At 34.0% G+C, this 20,015-nt stretch overlaps 1 protein-coding gene and 1 pseudogene across 1 annotated transcript in view; both read right to left on the bottom strand.

The window, feature by feature from the left end:
* Positions 1-20,015, bottom strand: part of LOC130868812 (ubiquitin-like modifier-activating enzyme 1 Y) — a 964,755-nt pseudogene that overhangs the window by 551,186 nt on the left and 393,554 nt on the right.
* LOC130868797 (probable ubiquitin carboxyl-terminal hydrolase FAF-X) overlaps positions 1-20,015 on the bottom strand; it is a 176,331-nt gene that overhangs the window by 146,886 nt on the left and 9,430 nt on the right. Inside the window, exons 3-10 of the mRNA XM_057760827.1 lie at positions 17,950-18,095; positions 16,848-16,927; positions 14,165-14,277; positions 12,443-12,661; positions 7,205-7,320; positions 6,759-7,010; positions 6,285-6,420; positions 4,891-5,043 (exon numbers count right to left, since the gene is read on the bottom strand). Of these exons, the coding sequence (XP_057616810.1) occupies positions 4,891-5,043; positions 6,285-6,420; positions 6,759-7,010; positions 7,205-7,320; positions 12,443-12,661; positions 14,165-14,277; positions 16,848-16,927; positions 17,950-18,095 (1,215 nt within the window). The remainder of the gene's footprint in view (positions 1-4,890; positions 5,044-6,284; positions 6,421-6,758; positions 7,011-7,204; positions 7,321-12,442; positions 12,662-14,164; positions 14,278-16,847; positions 16,928-17,949; positions 18,096-20,015) is intronic.

Below are 20,015 nucleotides of genomic sequence, written 5' to 3'. Positions count from 1 at the left end.
CTGGAACTAGTTCTTGTAGACCAGGCTGGCCTCGAACTCACAGAGATCCGCCTGCCTCTAGCTCCCGCGTGCTGGGATTAAAGGCGTGGGCCACCACCGCCCAACTTAACACCCAACATTTTAAAGACCTATAACAGCAGCTTGTCTATAAGGTTTACTGGTATACTTGGCACTGTTATTGTGGGAACATCTACTTTTGACAAATTAATGCTCACTTCATGAGACGCAACCACTATCTTGTACTATGAAAGGGCCAAGAATCTGAACCTGGATAGATCATGGGCCCTAGAGGAAAATCTAGTTCGCTTCTTCTGCTAAATGAATCCAGTAATGAAATGACACACACTGACATAGTGTTACTCCCACAAAAAGTGTACTGTTCAACCTCTTCAGAGAATTTACCTGTAATAACCAGACAATGTGCAGAATTAAGATTTTGCATCGCCCAGTACTACATGGGATATCTTTATCTAGTTCCTCTTTTCAGGGATCTGAGATCTTTACAGGATACAGAAAGAATGTAAGATCCAGAGGTGGTAGATGTCGCTCAAGAAAACAATGTCTTCTAAACAAGGGCACACAAGACCCACATGTGTACAAACTAGACAAAATCTCAACCCAGAGAAAAGTGGGCACAAAGTCCCACCAACAGCCAAAAGATATTTGTAACTGACAGCTGCTGGAAAGGGAAAATACAGTTTTCTCAAATGGAGTGACACTGCATCAATCAAGTACACTCTTCTGCCCATGCTCAGGAATAGCTGATCAACAGAAAATTAGTACCATTTGTTTGTAAGTGCCTTAAAATTTTCTGTGCTATATAATATTTCTTTGTTTGAAAAGTTTTGTTTTCATTTCTTTTGTTATTGTTTTGAGACAGAAAATGAACACGGAAGTTGCATGGAGAAGATATAGAAGAGTTGGGGGAAAAAGAATAAAGAATATGATAATGAAGATAAAGCATAGGGAAAAATTTAAATTGCCAATTAAGAAAATTCTACAAACAGCTTTGTAATTTAGATATAGAGATGTAACACTGCACAAGTTTTCTGTGAGAAAATAAACAAAACAAAACAAACCTATCATTAAGCTCAGCTTGCCCCAAAAGCATCCCTTTCCATCTGTGGGATCATAGGATTCCCCCACTCAGCCTGCTTTGGGGCTGAGGGTCTGGGGACAAAGTGGTGAGGGCAACAGCTGCAGGATTTTCTTTGTCCCACTGAGCCTGCAACTAGCAAGTGCGCCCTTTTGTCTGCAAGGTCCCTGGCCAGCAAGTGGCCCGGATACTGTACCAGATGATCCGTCCTTCTGGAGGGGTGACTGTCATTGCCATTTTCCTTTTATGAAGCTACAGTTTCCCTGATACCAAAACCAGACAAAGACCCAACCAAGAAAGAGAATTACAGGCCAATCTCACTCATGAACATCGACGCAAAAATTCTCAATAAAATACTGGCAAACCAATCCAAGAACACATTAGAAAAATTATCCATTATGATCAAGTAGGCTTCATACCAGAGATGCAGGGCTGGTTCAACATTCAAAAATCTATCAATATAAGCCATTATATAAATAAACTGAAAGAAAAGAAACCCATATGATCGTTTCATTAGATGTTGAAAAAGCATTTGACAAAATTCAATACTACTTTATGATAAAGGTCTTGAAGAGATTAGGGATACAAGGATCATATCTAAATATAATAAAAGCAATATACAGCAAACCAACAGCGAATATCAAATTAAATGGAGAGAAACTCAAAGCCATTCCACTAAAATCAGGAACAAAACAAAGCTGTCCACTCTCACCATATCTCTTCAAAATAGTGCTTGAAGTTCTAGCAATAGCAATAAGACAACATAGGAAGATCAAGGGGATTCGAATCGGAAAGAATTCAAACTTTCGTTATTTGCAGATGATATGATAGTGTACATAAGTGACCCCAAAAACTTTACCAAGGAACTCCTACAGCTGATAAACACCTTCAGTGATGTGGCAGGATACGATCAACTCTAAAAAATCAGTAGCCCTCCTATACACAAAAGTTAAGGAAGCAGAGAGGGAAATCAGAGAATCTTCACCTTTCACAATAGCCAAAAATAGCATAAAGTATCTCAGGGTTACACTAACCAAGAAAGTAAAAGTTATATTTGAGAAAAACTTTAAGACTTTGAAGAAAGAAACTGAAAAGGACACCAGAAAATGGAAGGATCTTCCATGCTCTTGGATTGGTAGGATTAACATAGTAAAAAAATGGCAATTCTACCAAAGGCAATCTATAAATTCAATGCTGTCCCTATCAAAATCCCAACAAAATTCTTCACAGACCTTGAGAGAACAATAATCAACTTTATATGGAAAAACAAAAAATCCAGGGTAGCCAAAACAATCCTATAAAATAAAGGTACTTCTGGAGGCATTACCATCCCTGACTTCAAACTTTATTATCGAGCTACAGTAATGAAAACAGCTTGGTATTGGCATAAAAACAGAGACGCCTGCCCAATGTAATCAAATGGAAGACCTGGATATTAAACCACAAACCTATTAACACTTGATTTTCGACAAAGGAGCTAAAAGTAAACAATGGTAGAAAGAAAGCATCTTCAACAAATGGTGCTGGCACAACTGGATGTCAACCTGTAGAAGAATGAAAATAGATCCATATCTATCACCATGCACAAAACTCAAGTCCAAAAGGATTAAAGACCTCAATATCAATCTGGACCACACTGAACCTGACAGAAGAGAAAGTGGGAAGTAGTCTACAACACGTGGGCAGAGGAGACCGCCTCCTACGTATTACACCAGTAGCACAGACAACAAGAGCAACATTGAATAAATGGGACCTCCTGAAACTGAGAAGCTTCTGTCGGGCAAAGGACACCGTCACTAAGACAAAAAGGCAACCTACTGAAAGGGAGAAGATCTTCACCAACCCTGCAACAGACAAAGGTCTGATCTCCAAAATATATAAAGAACTCAAGAAACCGGACATGAAAATTATAATTAACACACTTAAAAAATGGGGTACTGAACTGAAAAGAGAATTCTTGGCAGACAAAGTTCAAATGGCTAAAAGACACTTAAGGTCATGCTCAACCTCCTTAGGGATCAGGGAAATGCAAATCAAAACAACTCTGAGATACCATCTTACACCTGTCAGAATGGCTAAAATCAAAAACACCAATGATAGCCTTTGCTGGAGAGGTTGTGGAGCAACGGGAACACTCATCCATTGCTGGTGGGACTGCAAACTTGTGCAACCACTTTGGAAATCAGTGTGGCGGTTTCTCAGGAAATTGGGCATCAATCTACCTCAGGATCCAGCAATACCACTCTTGTGAATATACCCAAGAGATGCCCAATCATAGTAAAAAAGCATTTGTTCAGCTATTTTCATAGCAGCATTATTCACAACGTAGATGCCCCTCAACGGAAGAATGGACAAAGAAAGTGTGGAATATGTACGCATTAGAGTACTACTCAGCGGTAAAAAATAATGACATTTTGAATTTTGCATGCAAATGGATGGAAATAGAAAACACTATCCTGAGTGAGGTAACCCAGACCCAAAAAGATGAATATGGTATGTACTCACTCATTAGTAGACTAAACAAAGGACATTAAGCCTAGAGAATCCAAATAACAAATTGGAAATTAAATAGCAAACAAGATTCCCGGGCAAAAGTTGGGAGCATGGAGGTGAGAGTGGAGGTGTGGCTGGGGGAAGGGGAGGGGGGGAGAGAGAAGGGAAAAGGGAAAGACTGGAGAGTGTTTGGGAGAGTGGGAGGGTGGAGATGGAGGAAGGGTGGATATAGGAGCAGGGAAGAAGATATCTTCATTAAGGGAGCCATTTTAGGGTTGGCTCTAGAGGGGATCCAAGGTGTGTCCATGGGGATGTCCCCAGCTAGGTCCTTGGGCAGCAGAGTAGAGGGTTCCTGAACTGTCCTTGCCCCACTATCACACTGATGATTAGCTCGAATGTCACCATAGAATCTTCGTCAGGCGGGATGGAGATATAAATAGAAACCCTCATCAGAGCGATGGACTTAGCCCCCAGGGTCCAGTTGAAGAGCAGAAGGAGGGAGAAGATGAGCAAGGAAGTCAGGACCACGAGGGATTGGGCCACCGACTGAGACAGTGTCCCTGTCTAATGGGAGCTCACCAAATCCAGCTGGACCAGGACTGAAGGAGCATGCGATTAAAATCAGACTCTCTGAAAGTGGTTGAAAATGGGGGCTGAAGGAGAAGCCACTGGTAAAGGTACTGGGATTTGTTTCTACTACATGTCCTGGCTTTATGGGACCCTAGTCTATTTGGATGCAAAGCTTCCTAGGCCTAGGTGAGGGGAGGCTTGGACTTCCCACAGGGCAGGTTTCCCTGCACTCTCTTAAGGAGGCAGGGTAAGGGGGGAGGTTGAGTGGGGGAGCGGGAGGGGAATGGGAGGAGGGAAGTGTAAATTTTTGAATTGAAAAATTAAAAGAAAATTACACAGCATATTCTAGCACAATAAGGTTATTTATTATTAAAAGTTCCAATCTAACATAACAATCATAGGTTTTTGGAAGTAATATAGTAATAATTTTTTTCCAATTTTTCACACTTCCTTCTTCAAAGACTATAAGAAAAACTTCTACAATTATTAAATTCTTTATACTTTTTCCATCATTATTCCTTCCAAAATTATTTCACTAGATGGTTTTGTAATATATAATCACCTATAACCCTACTATATAAATATATGGGCATCTTCTTTTTTAAAATATTCCTGAGATATTATGAATAAAATAGCTTACTGAAATTGTAGTAATACAAATCTGTTACTCAAGTCACTAGACAAAAACTATAAATTTATTAAATTTTTACTCTCTTAAGAAAATTTCTTACCTGTGCTGCCCAGATATTATTAAGATCCTGTAAAGTAAGAGCCTTTTCTTTAATGACAAAACGCAGAATCTTCTCTAGCTTTTCCACATACTGTAGCTGATGAAGACTATCTTGTAAGACTATGGATAGGATATTATTTTGTTGTATCCACTCCTAAATTTAAAATAGCATAAATATTGTTTAACTGTAGAAAATAAAAAAATTCCAAAAACCAAAATAAAATTTTTCACTTATACAGATGACACAAGTGAAATCAATCTTTAATGCAGTTACTAAATATTAAAACAAGTAATTTTATAGAATTAAATTCTGCATGTAAAATGTACCCATCAAAATAACATAATTGCTGCTTTAATGGGTAATTACTAATTGCATGTAATTTAATTCGGACATGTAGAGAAATTCCTCATCTATGTGCAGCAGTATCACATATTTTAGTTATAATGTATGAGCATAATGACTTTTATATTTCCAGTATGTTTTAGAACATTCTCTTGTAAAATGTATTCAAATATCTCAACAATGTCACATTAATTTATAACCAAAAATACTTCCTCTTTTGCACTGTTGTGAGATACTAATTTAATTTATGGATATAAACATAAAATGTGAGCTTAAATAAATCCTTAGTCAAAGTCTTCCTCTTAGGTATATACTATTTTAACAACAGTTAAGAAAAAAAAACCCTCAAAGTTCTGACACAATCTGGTAATTAAGTCCCTTGTAAGACAATGATTATTCTTCACAAATATGTATAAACAGTACTCATATAAAATTATAATTCAAGTTTTTATATCTGCTATTCACTTCAAATGAAAATGTTTGAAGTGATTCCATAGAATACTCATTCACTAGATTCCAGAAGTTTTCTTTTTAATTTAAACAAGTAAGTCACCTATATTCAGACACACATTCACAAAAGATACAGTAAGTTACTTAACATTCTTACCAATCCATTGTTTATCAACTTAAAAAGTTCAGCAGTTTTAATTTTAATATTTTTCTTATTTGTGTATACAGTGTTTTTGATCATATGTTAGTGAAGCATGTGTGTATTATGTGTGTAGCGTTCCCCGGTTGTCTAGAGGAGAGTGTGTGATTCCCTCAAACTGGAATCAGAGATATTTGTGGCAACTGGGAACCAAACTGGAGTCCTCTAGAAGCCCAGCAAATGTGCTCTAAGCCATTAAGTCATCTCTCCAGGCCTTATTATTTTTTTGTTTTGTGGTAGAAGTAATAAACACTTTGAGTTTGCTGCCAAGTTTGGTCATTAGATCCCAGATTGACAGGCAGAGAACTGAGTCTCATAAACTGTCCTCAAAAAATCCAGCCCTGTAAACAATAAATAAATAAATAGGCAAGTATGTTTCGATTATATAAAAAATGGAGCTTACTGCCATTTGTTCAGCGGTTAGCCACTCTTCCTCAGAATTACCACGTTGATGTGCATAATATGATACACTTGACAGCATCCTGTTAATTTCATTCAGTGCATATATCTTTCCATTAAAAGAAGAAATCTGCAGCAATCTATAAAAATTGTAATCAATAATAATTTTTCATGATTCATAGGAATAGCAAAGGCTGGTGCCACATGCATAACACAAAAGCAACTCTAAAGACTGAAGTGGGAGTATCACAAAATGAAAGCCAGGGTTACCCAGTGAATTCATAGCCAGCTTAGACTGTTACAACCCCAAAACAAACAATAAAAAACCCAAGCTAATCCTAAATCCAAACAAACCATTTTTTTTTCAAATTGGTAAAATTGCTGCCTATCACACAAAATCCTAGGTTCAATATGCAATCACCAAATAAGCAACAACAAAAATCACAGTAACAATAACTATAGGTAGAAAGTATCTCACCTGAGTATCATTTTTAACCTAAGAATTTCTAAATTTCTAATAGTTTCTTCTTGTCCTGGAATTCTTGAGGCTAAACTCTTTAGAGATTTAATAATCATTGAAATGGCATCATTTTTCACTTCAGTCTTCGCTTCTCGTTTCAGTTCTTCATTAGTTATTTTTTGTAATAATTGTGGAACTACCTCAATAACTGGGATGAAGTACTTTCTTAAAGTGTGTAGAGTGAGAAACTCATAGCACTGTCCAAAAGGCCTGAAAACAGGGAACACAAAACTTTAATATCCAATTTTTCTTCTACAGTCTAGTTTTCAAATTAGTTTCAACACGTACAAGCAAATCATGCTAAATTCAGAAAAAAAAACACTTAAAAATTAAAACTCAATTATTTCCAAGTAAATAAGAGCAACTTGTATATTATGCTGAAAATATCTTAAAATATAACTTACTTAATTAGAGCTGAAATTGTTTGAATTGTTAATGCTGATCCAGTAATGAAACGATCATGCAAAATCTGGAAACCATTTAATGTGCCAAATGTGTTAATAAGATCCACTAACCAACCCTGTAAGTGAATGATAAGCATCAAATTACTTCTTTAAGAAACTACTACCTAAAATTTATGTTTTAAAACAGACAATATATAATTATAAGCCAAACTCTGTTATAAAATCACACATATATGATTTACTTGTTTAGGAAGACCTAAGAGTGACTGTTTCTTTTTATATTTTTGCTCAGAAAGAGTTAACTTTTTAAACTGCATATATATTATGAACAAAATATTGGGCTTTGATCAACTAACATTTTCTACATTAAAAAAGTAAGTTTTAGCTGTTCGGTGGTGGCACATGCCTTTAACCCCTGCACTCCGGAAGAAGAGGTAGACAAATTGATCTCTGTGAGTTTGAGACCAGCCTGGTCTACAAGAGCTAATTTCAGGCTCCAAAGTTATAGAGAAACCCTGCCCCCCCCCAAAAAAACCCACACACAAAAAAAGGTGAACTTTTAAAATTAAAAAATTGGAAAAATAAACATGTTTAATTAAAGAGGCCCGTATGTCTTTTGTTCTAAAAATCAATTTTTTTTTTTTGTTTTTTGAGACAGGGTTTCTCTGTGGTTTTGGAGCCTGTCCTGGAACTAGCTCTTGTAGACCAGGCTGGCCTCGAACTCACAGAGATCCGCCTGCCTCTGCCTCCCAAGTGCTGGGATTAAAGGCGTGCGCCACCACCGCCCGGCTCTAAAAATCAATTTTAAGAGAAAATAGAAACAGTAATGGAAAGAGAATAATGAACCTGAAGGGGAAATATTTTCTGAATTTATATAGAAAAGGGACTACAAAAAAGGTTCAGTCTGCAAAATGCTTGCCAGGCCAGACACCATCTGAGTCCCCAAGCACTGATGTAAAAAACATAAGTGTGGCTGCAAGTGACTGTACTCCCAGCAATGATGATGCAAACGGGAGGATCCCCAGGACTTGATGGTCACCTTGTCATGTCTATCATTGACCTCCAGGTCCATGGAAAGCTCCTAAGTCAAAAGTTAAAATGAAGTGCAATTGAGAAAGATACCTAACACTGACCTGTAGTCGTGCGGGACACACACACCACCCAATTCCAATTACATATCACTCTCCCATACACAAATACACACCAAAACAAAACAAAAAGTACAACATTAAACAATGCTACAGAAAAGTCAAATTCTTGAAAAATAAATCAGTATAAGCTAATGCTAATTTTAAGAGATGAGAAACTAAATAAAGACTAAAACTACTAGGTTTATGGTTGTTTCCACTTTTGTTTATAAATTCCTAATGTTATCTGAAAGAAAAATGAATTCAGTTTGTAAACTCCGTATGAGTTAAAACTTTATAAAAACCTTGAAAATTGGTTAAACATAATAAACACAGTGCCAAAAAAAACCCAGTTGAATCAAAAGGAGAAATAATTTTGTAGTAGCCTGCCTGGAGGCTACCTGAGGTACTAACTTTTATGTTAAATGGCTTAAGACAGAAGAGGAAAGATAAGTCAAGAGAAGAATGGTATGAAAACATACTGGAACTACAGAGCAGACAGACTACTAAGACAAATTACTTAATAAAGAATATAAAAGTGAGGTATCTAAGCAATCTGAGGTAGGATTTAAAAATTAAAAAAATTAAAGCAGCTATGCACATAGAAAAGAATATATATGGTGGGTCATCTCTTCAGGCTTTAAGTCCATGTCCATACATTAAAAGTATTCCTTTTCTTGCCTAAGTTCAAAAACACTATAAAATGTGAAATTTCAACAAATGTTTAGATTGTGGAAAGAAAACCAGACAATCAGACAGACCAAATTTGAAAAGTATTAATATCAGGTACTCTTAAGAGCTATAAGAAATACTGACAAAAATCTGAAGGTAACTAGAAAAAAATATAAGCAAATTGAGTATACCAGTGAGGACAAAAAAATTTTAAAAACCTATCATTATAGATAAAAATATAACACATTCAACAGTAAGTCTGAACAAGGCAGATTTAACTACTAAAATTTAATATGTGTAATTTTAACTCCTAAAGTAGATAAGAAAAAGCTGTATTGATCCCAAAGGAATTATAAATCACCACCCATGGAGAAAAATACAAAACATAAAATTCAAAAAGTGCAGAGACAGAGCTTACTTGAATGCTATACAAAAGATCTTCCCAATTTTGAGAACAGAAATATATAAATTTAAGAAGTCATAAAAATCTAAGAAGACACAAGCAAGAACTCATATGCATTACTGTGAAATCATGACCAAGAAACAGAAACTAGATTTGGTGGTTGGAAAAAGATGATTCCCACAGACACATCTAAATATTTGGTCCCACTGGTGAACTGTTTATGACAGGTTGTTAAGTATGGCCTTGTTGAAGAAGGTGTGACCTTGCTGGGGGTGTGTCACTGGCTTTGATGTTTCAAGACATCAGGCAAAGTGTCTCACTCTGTGTATAACTTACAGATCAGATGTGAGCTTTTAGCTGTTGATTCAGTCTGCCTGCTCCCACACTCCCCTCCACAATGGTCATGGACTAGATCTCTGAAACTATAAGAAAGCCTCTAATTAAATGCTTTCTTTCATAAGCTGCCATGGTCATGGTGTCATTTTACAGCAATAAAAAAGTAACTAAGTTACCAGAAAAGAACCTTAAGAAAGAAGCATATCCATATAAAATCAGAATCATCATTAGGAACCCTGCAAATCAGGATTAATTACATATTTTAAAGTTTTCCAGAAAGGAGAATGAAACAAAACAATCTGAAAGACAAATTTAAAATAAACCTGTATGGTAATAAACCTGTATGGTACTTTTTCAAGATATAATATCCCCACATTTTATTCTGGGCCTCTATATTCTACTCTAAACTTCCAAAACCTACACCAACACAGTAAAAATATTATGGCAGACAAAATATGGACCAAAATGCAGAGCTACCAAGTGTAAGAAATAAATGTTCACAAACTGAATTGAGAACTGGTCAGAACATTAAATACCATAATTTAATGATGGGTAACAGTCATACAAAAGTTCAGGAGAATCTACAAAACAGGCACACATTCCCCCACAAATTAGGAGAAGGTGCTTTCCCAAGAGCCGATGAAGCATTTATCAGCCTACCCTACATCACAAGATAATATCCAAGACTAATATAACAGAATGTTTTTCAGAACATAATGCAATGAAACAAGAAATCAAAAGGAAAAAAGCATAATTATAAATGAAACAGAAATTAAATTACACATTAGAAACAATCTATCTCTCAAAGAGCAAAAACAACTGAAATTAAGATAATTAAAACAAGTAAAAAATCAAACATAGGATGCAAAAAAGTTAATGTAGGGGGAAATCTAGAGTTATGAGAAAAAAGGTTTCAAACCAGCAACTCAGCCACATCTTTTTCTTTTCTTCTACAGTGCTAATGTTTTAACTCAACTTTGGGCATGCTAGAAAGGCACTGTACAAATAAATTACACCCCCCACCAAGGTCCACACTATGAACCAAAAGGAAAAAACAAACACAAAGTTGGGAGAAAATGGAACACATTTGAATGTATACAATGGAAATAAATGTAGAGAAGAATATGAAAAGCATCAAGAAAAACGGATAAAGCCAAGTCTGATTATAGGTATTACAAGTTCTACAGAAATAAAACAATTGTAGTACTTTAGTGCAATGAATTAGATAAACTGGAATTTTAAAAGAAGAAACTTCTAGAATTATACAAACTAATCCTACACTAGAGAATATTATTGAATTAGTAATTAAGAACTCAATAGCTGGGTGTGTGTTGACAAAAGCCTGTGATCCCTCCACAGATTAAGTGGAAACAAGACAATGAGAGATTCAGGGCCATTACTGTTGATAGTGTATTGGTATGGGCTGGAAGAAACTCCAACAAAATGATCAAGGACCAAAGTGTATTCTTCCTGAGGGCAATCATATTTCAATATTTAACTACCAACCAATATGATGTATCACATTAACAGAATAAAAAAACAGAAAAACAAAATAATCTGTTAATGCAAAAACCAGCAACAAGCAAAATCCAACCACCTACGCACCCAACAAACAGAAGAAGCTATTTCAACATAACAATGATCACACTAAAGAAGAATCAAAGTTAATGTAATAATGTAGAAACAAAATGTTTTTAAGATTAGGAATGCCAATTTTTACATTTCATGGCCAAGATAATATTAATGTCTAAGTTTCAAAAATTATACAAGAACAGATATACAGTTAAAAAAACAAGGCACAAAATTTCCTACTTTTTAAAAGATGTACTCTATCAGTCTATGTTCCCTCTTAGATTTTATTTCTGTGTATGTGTTCACATGATAAAACTGTATTATTCTTTGTAAGCTTTTTAAAAAAGTGGTTAGTTATTCTGCAAAGTTAAACTATATTTGAGACACCATAAACCCATTAAAAGTGACACTAAGACATAAAAATAATCTATAAATCTATTAATTAGTATTTTTAGTTCTTTAGATGAGAAATTACTTTCTTGCTTTATGAACATGTTATAAAGCACAACTTTCAAGTTAAGAATAAGATAATTTTTACTTGATTCAATATTCACATTTTGATAAACACTAAGATTTACTTTTAGAGAATCAAATTCTAATAACTGCCTAATGGTAAATATTTCATAAGTGAAAATGGAAATTTAATTGTGAATTTTCAACATCTATTAAAAAGTATCTTTTGTTTTTTAAGAACATATACACACAAACACACACACATGCATGTACATGTGGACTTAAAGCACAAAGAAGACAACATACAGTCAATATTTGTCCTATAGTAGTTAAATTGTCTAACATTAGAGGAAACAAAAAATTAATAAATACAAAGAATCATTTTTCCCTGAGAAAAAATATAAATTAATTTTCAGCAAACATACTTATCAATCAATTAGTTAGTATGCTATATGTTTTCTTCAGGTTTTAGTTATAATGTTACCAGGAATTCCATGATTATGAACCAACAATACACAGTAAGTAAAAAAATTGCATAAAGCAAGGTTACATATTTAGATTGGCTATTGTTATTTTAAGCAGTACATTTTATCTAAATGCAAGTTTGTAGCAGTATTTATATAAAACAAATGCTAAAAGTAGTTAATACTGAATCTTTAAAACAAACCAACATACTTTTGGTAAACGTAGGTCTGGAGAACAGGCAAAGAGTTCATCTTCAGGAAACTGAACACTTGAGGACACTGATTCACAAGGACGTGCACCATTACAAATATGAAATTTGCAATGAGGATTTAAGGCCATTGCTAGAAGTTCTAGAAACAGACAGCAGTCCTGAGACAACTTCGTCACACAAAGCTCCACTAGGCGATGGGTATTGTTAATAATATACCTCTGTTAAACAAATAATAGTTAGGGAGACAATATGGTTTACATTAAGAACAGACTACAATTTCACATACAGAAAATTTCATTCTTGTTAATCATCTTTTCATTCATTTCTGAAGTAATTATGTGAAATTTCTTACACAGCACTACTGTGAACAAATTAACATTTTCATTATAGTAATATTCAATTCACTGTATAATTTTATGTTTCAGAACCACCTGCAATCTTAGCACTTAGAAAATATAAACAGGAAGATTTTAGGCCAGTCCAAGCTATATATTGAGCCCAAGGATATAAAAATTCGCTGTCATATGAGAATATTAAAATAAAACCCAAAAAAGATTTCTAATGATGTATCAGCAGTGGATTGCTTACAACTAATTACACTGTGTACACAAAATAAATGCAACAGTATTTTCTCACCCTGGTATGTTGTAGTCTAGAAGCAAAAATCAAAATCTAAACACTCTTTATTCACTACAAACATAAGTCTTAATTTATAACTCAAACTTTACTTCCAAATTTTGCATTAACTGACAATTAAAAAGTAAATTCTGAAGTTTACAGCACATATGCATAAACACACATATATATGCAGGCCCTGGTCATTTTTGAAAAATTTAAGTGACATTCTGCCCATAAAAAATACGTATGTTTCACAACTTACAATTACTTGCAGTTCATAAATGACTGCCTTATCATTCAGTAACTTGTTAAAAAGACTTCTATATTGTCATTAAAAGAAAATTGAGGTGCAGGAAAGATGGCTCAGCGGTTAAGAGCACCGTCTGCTTTCCCAAGGTTCCGAGTTCAATTCCCAGCAACCACATGGTGGTTCACAACCATCATATAATGAGATTTTGTGGGAGGAGGGAAGGAGGTGGAGATTTTCAATAAAAAAATAAATTAATTAAAAAAGGAAAAGAAAACTGAAATCTTATGATGGATCAATAGTAGTCTAAGTTATTTCTGTTCCAAGCTATAATCCATCTGAGAATACAAAATTATGTTTGACTTTTTCAGTGTCAAAAGCAAAGTTTGACCTTACAAAATATTTCAGTATTAATTTGTGGCTTATATTTCAAAAAGAAAATTAAACTTTTATCTTTCAGGGTCAAGGTAAGTATAAGTTTCTTTGCTTGCTTCTACATGAAAACTGCTATGTAATTTTATCATTATCAGTTAGTGTTTCAGCTATATTGAGACATTACTCCCCAATTTAGAAACATATTTTTAAAAATAAACACAACTGTGGATAACTTAGAATCAATACTATCACACATCTGGTAAACTATATTGTTACAAGATACTTGAATTCCTAGAGGCAGATTTTATTTAAAACTGTACTTAAAACCCCACACAAGATTTGCCTAAAAAAATCTCCTCCTTCCAAATTATATCACACCTATTAATAAAGTCAATACATTATTATTATTAGCAATAATATTTTTCAAACAGACTCATAGAAATCATTATATAAAACCAAATCTCCCTCATACAAAACTCACATGAATTTCAAATTTCCATCCACTCAGTGCCTCATCCATAAGGATTTTGGTAAAAGATACAGTTAAAACATCTCGAAAAAAACGCTGACAAGCTTCACTTTTAGCATCAAGGCCTATGAAAAAGTATAATAAAACAGATAAAAAACATTCCTACAGCCAAGTTTGTGACTACATATACTGTTAGAAACTGGTATGTTTTCTAATCCACACAGAATATTATATAGTGTTTGAAAGAAATAGCATTAATATAAAAACTCAGGATAGAATTCAGAAAAACTACATGAAAAACTCATCAAGGAATTGCAACAACTGAAAATGTCTCAGAACATCATGTAGCTTAACATTTTCTGATGTCAGTTAAACCTAAAACACTACTTAAAAAGAAAGTCATCTCTGCTTCACATGATGCCCCAAAATAAGGGAAAGCCCTTATAAACTGAAAGTGAATCATTATCAAGCATCATTTAGAATTCTGGTTCAGCTTACACTGTACTGTAAAATGCCCTGTACGTATGTGACATCTTCTGAATTAAGAAGATCTGTCTACAGTTGCTAAAGAGATACCACACCAGTTAAAAGAATGAATGTACTGTTTTTGGAAAAACCATTGTTTAAGTCCCAATACTTCCACCACAGATTCACAAAACACTAGTAAATCTAGCTCCAGGGTATCCTATACCTTCTGGCCTTCATGGACTACTCAAGCATATTCCCCCATATAGACAGATATACATGTATACATCTGATTGGAAAAAATTGACACAAGGACCAAAGATATATGAATATGCCATCTCATTTCAAGGACTTAAAAAATGATCATTACATTAAGTTGGTTTATTGTTTGCCTTTGAAGACTTAAAAAGTAAAGAATGTTACACAAATTCCTAATCAGTGGTAAGAATACACAATACTTGACATGATAAAACAGAAAAAAAAAAAACCTGTCCATTCTAGGATCTAGGACATAATTCAGTTAGTAATGTCTTTAACTTATACGTCTAAGACCTAAGTTTGATTCCTACGTTTATACAAAAATAACAGGTAATCTCAGTGCTTGGAGAGGATAAAAAGATTCCTGGGGCTCCCTAAACTACGTGACAAGTGCTAAGACTGACATTTCCAAATGTCAGGTCTTCTCTGGCCTCTCTACATACAATCATACACACATGCTCACCTGTACATACAGACACAGATAAAAATTTATTCTAAACTACAGCTATACTGCAAAAGTAAAAACTAGACTTTATTATTTCTTTTCTTGTGGTTGCTTCAAAGCAAAAGACCCCATATTTCAAAATATCCCATATTCCTTTTGAAAAACAAAAGACCTCCTTTTCCTCATTAACAAAAGCAAACATGTAAGAAAATTTATTAGAAAATATACGTGTAGTAATAATGGAAAAACAATTTTCAAAAAAATATTAGGGGCTTTCATTATCACGTAATTTTATATACTGGCATTCTAGTCAATGAAATAGCATGTTTGGGTAATTTTTGCTGAAATAATTTTATAAATAAATGTCTCAATGCCTTAAATTTAAATTTCACCAAAAATACAAGAAATTATATAGCTATCAAAAAACAAAACTTTTAAATTGTAAATAATCCTTAATGTGTATTATAATTTAAAATGAATGTGAATTAAACTTTATTCCCTTCTTAGAAACATGTAAGTAAGTACACATAAAATCCTGCTTCAAATTTTACAAGTTCAGATTGCTTTTTATTTGTCATGTTAAATATTTTTCATGTTTAAAATTTACTTTTTAAAATCCACTCCATATTCATTTCCTCTGGCCATTTTCCCACTGGCATTTTAAAATCCTATGGTCCAATGTTTAAACAGGCCTTAACCTCCATGTATCAACCTTAAGACTAATCTAATGTAATGTGAAAATGACTACAGAGCAGCAGTTTTCTATCTCCGGGTCTCAACCCCTTTGGCAAACCTCCATCTCCAAGAAAATTGAAATTATGATCCTTAACCATAAAAAACTTATGGTTATAAAGTAAGGACAAAAATATTTTATGATTGGAGCCACCACAATATGAATAACTGTACTGAAGTGTTACAGATTAGACGGTTGAGAACCACTCTATAAAGTTTGCAACAGCCTCAGGCTCTCCAAAAATATGTGGACAAAAGTTTAAGGTCCCTCACTTCCCTGACCAGGTCACTACAACTAAACATAAAAGTTTAGGTGAGATCAAAATACTTTCCTTCTTCGTTATTTATAATTGTAAGGAGGGAGTAAGACATGTTTAGGTGAATAAATGTCACTAAGGCTGACACAGTTTTCTAAACATATAGGATATCAGTAAAGCTAACCCTGTTAATAAACAATAATGGGTAACATGGAAAATGCCTATTTTGTCAATACTAATTATAGTGTCTAGAGAACTAAGAGATGCTTCTGCTGTCACATGCAGAGCACCTAGCTTCTTAGTTCTTAGGGGAGAGATAATTCCTCTAAAGTTTTTCCTGACTCCTTACTCTCAATGAATGAATGCCCATATATATATATATATATATATATTTAGCCTTACGAGGAAGTTTATTGATATTGACTGAAAATCACAAATATTTAATTTTGTAATAGAAAAAAATCAAAACCTTCAAAAATATTGTTTACATATATAAAAAGCATATACTATGAAAAGAATGGGAACATGTGAAACTCACCTTTTTTACTAAGATCAATAGAAGCTTCTAAAAGTACTTCTAATTCTCCCTTTGGCACAACAGGAAACACCCATTGAGGTCTAATAATTATTATAAAATAAGATTATTTTTCAGAACATTACTCAAACACTTTAAGTTATGTAGAGTGCTTTTACTAGCAAAAAGAGTGAAACAAATGACAAACAAAATCCTTTTAGATTTAAAAGAAAATCCTGCAAACATCTCCTTTCGTGGCATTAAAGATATACATTATAATCTATATGTAGTTTTAAAGATAATATCAAATAATAACTCAGCATTCTTAACAAAAAAAAAACAAAATTCAATTGCTAATACCTGTAGTTAGAAAGGAAAGTGTTCTTTTAATTTGTTTTTTTGTTTTGTTTTGTTTTGTTTTTTAAAGGAAGAGGATGTTAAGAGAATGTGAGTCTTTTGGGTACCCTTGCATCCTATGTGCCATAAAAGCTACCAAGAACATCTGATCTGGAGCCTTTTGTCATAACAGTTTTTGATGATAATGTGATGATGGCATCTGTCTCTTTATTACTTGATTCAGGAATCAGGGATTTTTGAAGATGTAGCTACATACTTCACTTACCAACAATGGGTGAGAGGGCCAGCCTGACAACTTACTTACAAGGTTCTATATAGGGACACGTTGCAGCAGAACTTTACTTCATTAGAGCAAGAAAAAAGAGGTAATTTCTCTCAATCAAAGGTGTTAAGAATCAGGGGTTTGGAAAGCAAGGAACATCTCAAAACTCCTGACCTTAAATATCAGTTTGACAGATTACTTAGACATGTTAAATATCAAATGTAGTTTCTTCTTTCTGTAGTTATGTATATTTTCTAGTAACCTAATATATCAATAAATGTACTAACAGAGTACAATTAGCAACAAACTAAAAAAGAGAGTATTATGGGTAGAACAGAGTGTGCACAAAGGGAAAACCACAGAAAAGGAATAAAAAATCTCCTAAATTAGTGTTATCCACTGAACCTCCCCTTTCCTCTTATTTAATACCAATTAATTTTTTGGTCAAAAGCAGTTTGTTCTTTCAAGTCATTACATCAATATGCATACAGATAAAAATAAATGCACCTGTTGACCATATCTTCCAACTTTGCCAGGTCAGCATGGGGGAATGAAAGATCTTCATCTTGATGCTGTGGTGGAGCATCACCTTGACCTTGTTCATCTGCAAGAGTCACTGGAGAATTCTCATTGGAAGAGTCAGATGATGAGACCTTAATTAAAAGTTAAAAAGTCCCAGACTTAACTATTTATAAACACATGTACAGGAATTAGCAATTCACATATCAATATATATTTAGGCTAGGCTTACTTATTATCTGATATATATTATCTCTGTATTTAATTAAAGTGAGGTAGTATTACTGATCTCTGCCCCTTTCCATCATCATGAATGCTTTTTCCCACAATTTTAAAAATAATAATTATTAAATAGCACTGTATCAATTAAGCTAACTTAGAGAACACTTTTTAAAATGATTACTACTAGTATAAATACAGTTGTAGTTAACTTTACTCACAAAACTTTAAGACTTTAAGAGGTTCATTTGTCACCGTACACACATCATGACATAACTAATAATTAGAAACATGCTTTTGACAAAATACAAATCCCTTCATGATAAAGGTTTTGGAGAGAGCAGCGAAACAAGGTACACACCTAAACATAATTAAGTCAATAATCAGCAAGCCAACAGCCAACATAAAACTACATGGAAAGAAGCTCCCAGTGCTTCCATTGAAATCAGGAACAAGACAAGGTTGTCCACTCTCTCTATATCTATTCAATATAGTTCTTATGGTCCTAGCTACAACAGTAAGACACCAAAGGGAGATCAAGGGGATACAAATTGGAAAAGAAGAAGTCAAACTCTTACTGTTTGCTGATGATACGGTAGTTTATTTAAGTGATCCCCAAAATTCTACCAAGGAACTTCTACAACTTATAAATACTTTGAGCAGGATACAAAATTAACTTTAAAAAATCAGTAGCCCTCCTTAACAAAGATGAAATAAGGGCTGTGGAGGAAATCAGAGAATCAACACTCTTCACAAATAGCCACAAATCGCATAAGATATGTTGAAATAAACTCTAACCAAACAAGTGAAAGTCTTGTATGACAAGAACTTTAAATCTTTGAAGAAAGAAATTGAAAAGGACACCAGAAAGTGGAAAGATATCCCATGCCCTTGCATAGGTAGAATTAACATAGTAAAAATGGCAATCTTAGCAAAAGCAATCTACAGATTCAACACAATGCCCAGCAAAATTCTTCACAGACCTCAAAAGAATGGTACTCAACTTCATATGTTAAAGCAAAAGACCCAGGATAACCAAAACAATCCTGTACAATAAAAGAACTTCTAGAGACATCACAATCCCTGACTTCAAACTCTACTACAGAGCTACAGTACTGAAAACAGCCTGGTATTGGCATAAAAACACACAGGAAGATGAATGGAACCAAATAGAAGACCCGGATATCAATCTACACAACTTTGAACACCCGATCTTTGATAAAGAAGCAAAATATATCAAATGGAAAAATGAAAGCATATTTAACAAGTGGTGTTGGCATATCTGGATATCATCAACATGTAAAAGAATGAAAATAGACCAATATCCATCACCATGCACAAAACTCAAGTCCAAATGGATCAAAGACCTCAACATAAAGCCAGCCACACTGAACCTTACAAAAGAGAAATTGAAGTACACTTGAATGCACTGGCACAGGGAACCACTTTCTAAATATAACCCCAGCAGCACAGAAACTGAGAAAAACAATTAATAAATGGGACCTCCTGAACCGGAAAAGCTTCTTTAAAGCAAAGGACATGGTCAACAAGACAAGACGACAGCCTACAGAATGGGAAAAGATCTTCACTAACCCCATATCACACAGAGGTCTGATCTCCAAAATATACAAAGAACTTGAGAAATTGGACACGAAAAGATCACAAAATCCAAAAAAAAAAAAAAAAAAAAAAATGGAGTACAGACCTAAACAGAGGAAATCTATAATGGCTGAAAGAAACTTAAGGAAATGTTCAACATCTGATGTAGGTGAGTCTTCTTTCTATGTGTTTCTTTCATTGTTTAATTAATAAAGAAACTGCTTGGCCTCATAAGT

This window comes from Chionomys nivalis, chromosome Y, assembly GCF_950005125.1.
Source record: "Chionomys nivalis chromosome Y, mChiNiv1.1, whole genome shotgun sequence".
In the NCBI taxonomy this organism is placed as follows: domain Eukaryota; kingdom Metazoa; phylum Chordata; class Mammalia; order Rodentia; family Cricetidae; genus Chionomys; species Chionomys nivalis.
The sequence above is the reverse complement of the archived record's forward strand: the minus strand, read 5'-3'. Positions and strand labels throughout refer to the sequence as shown.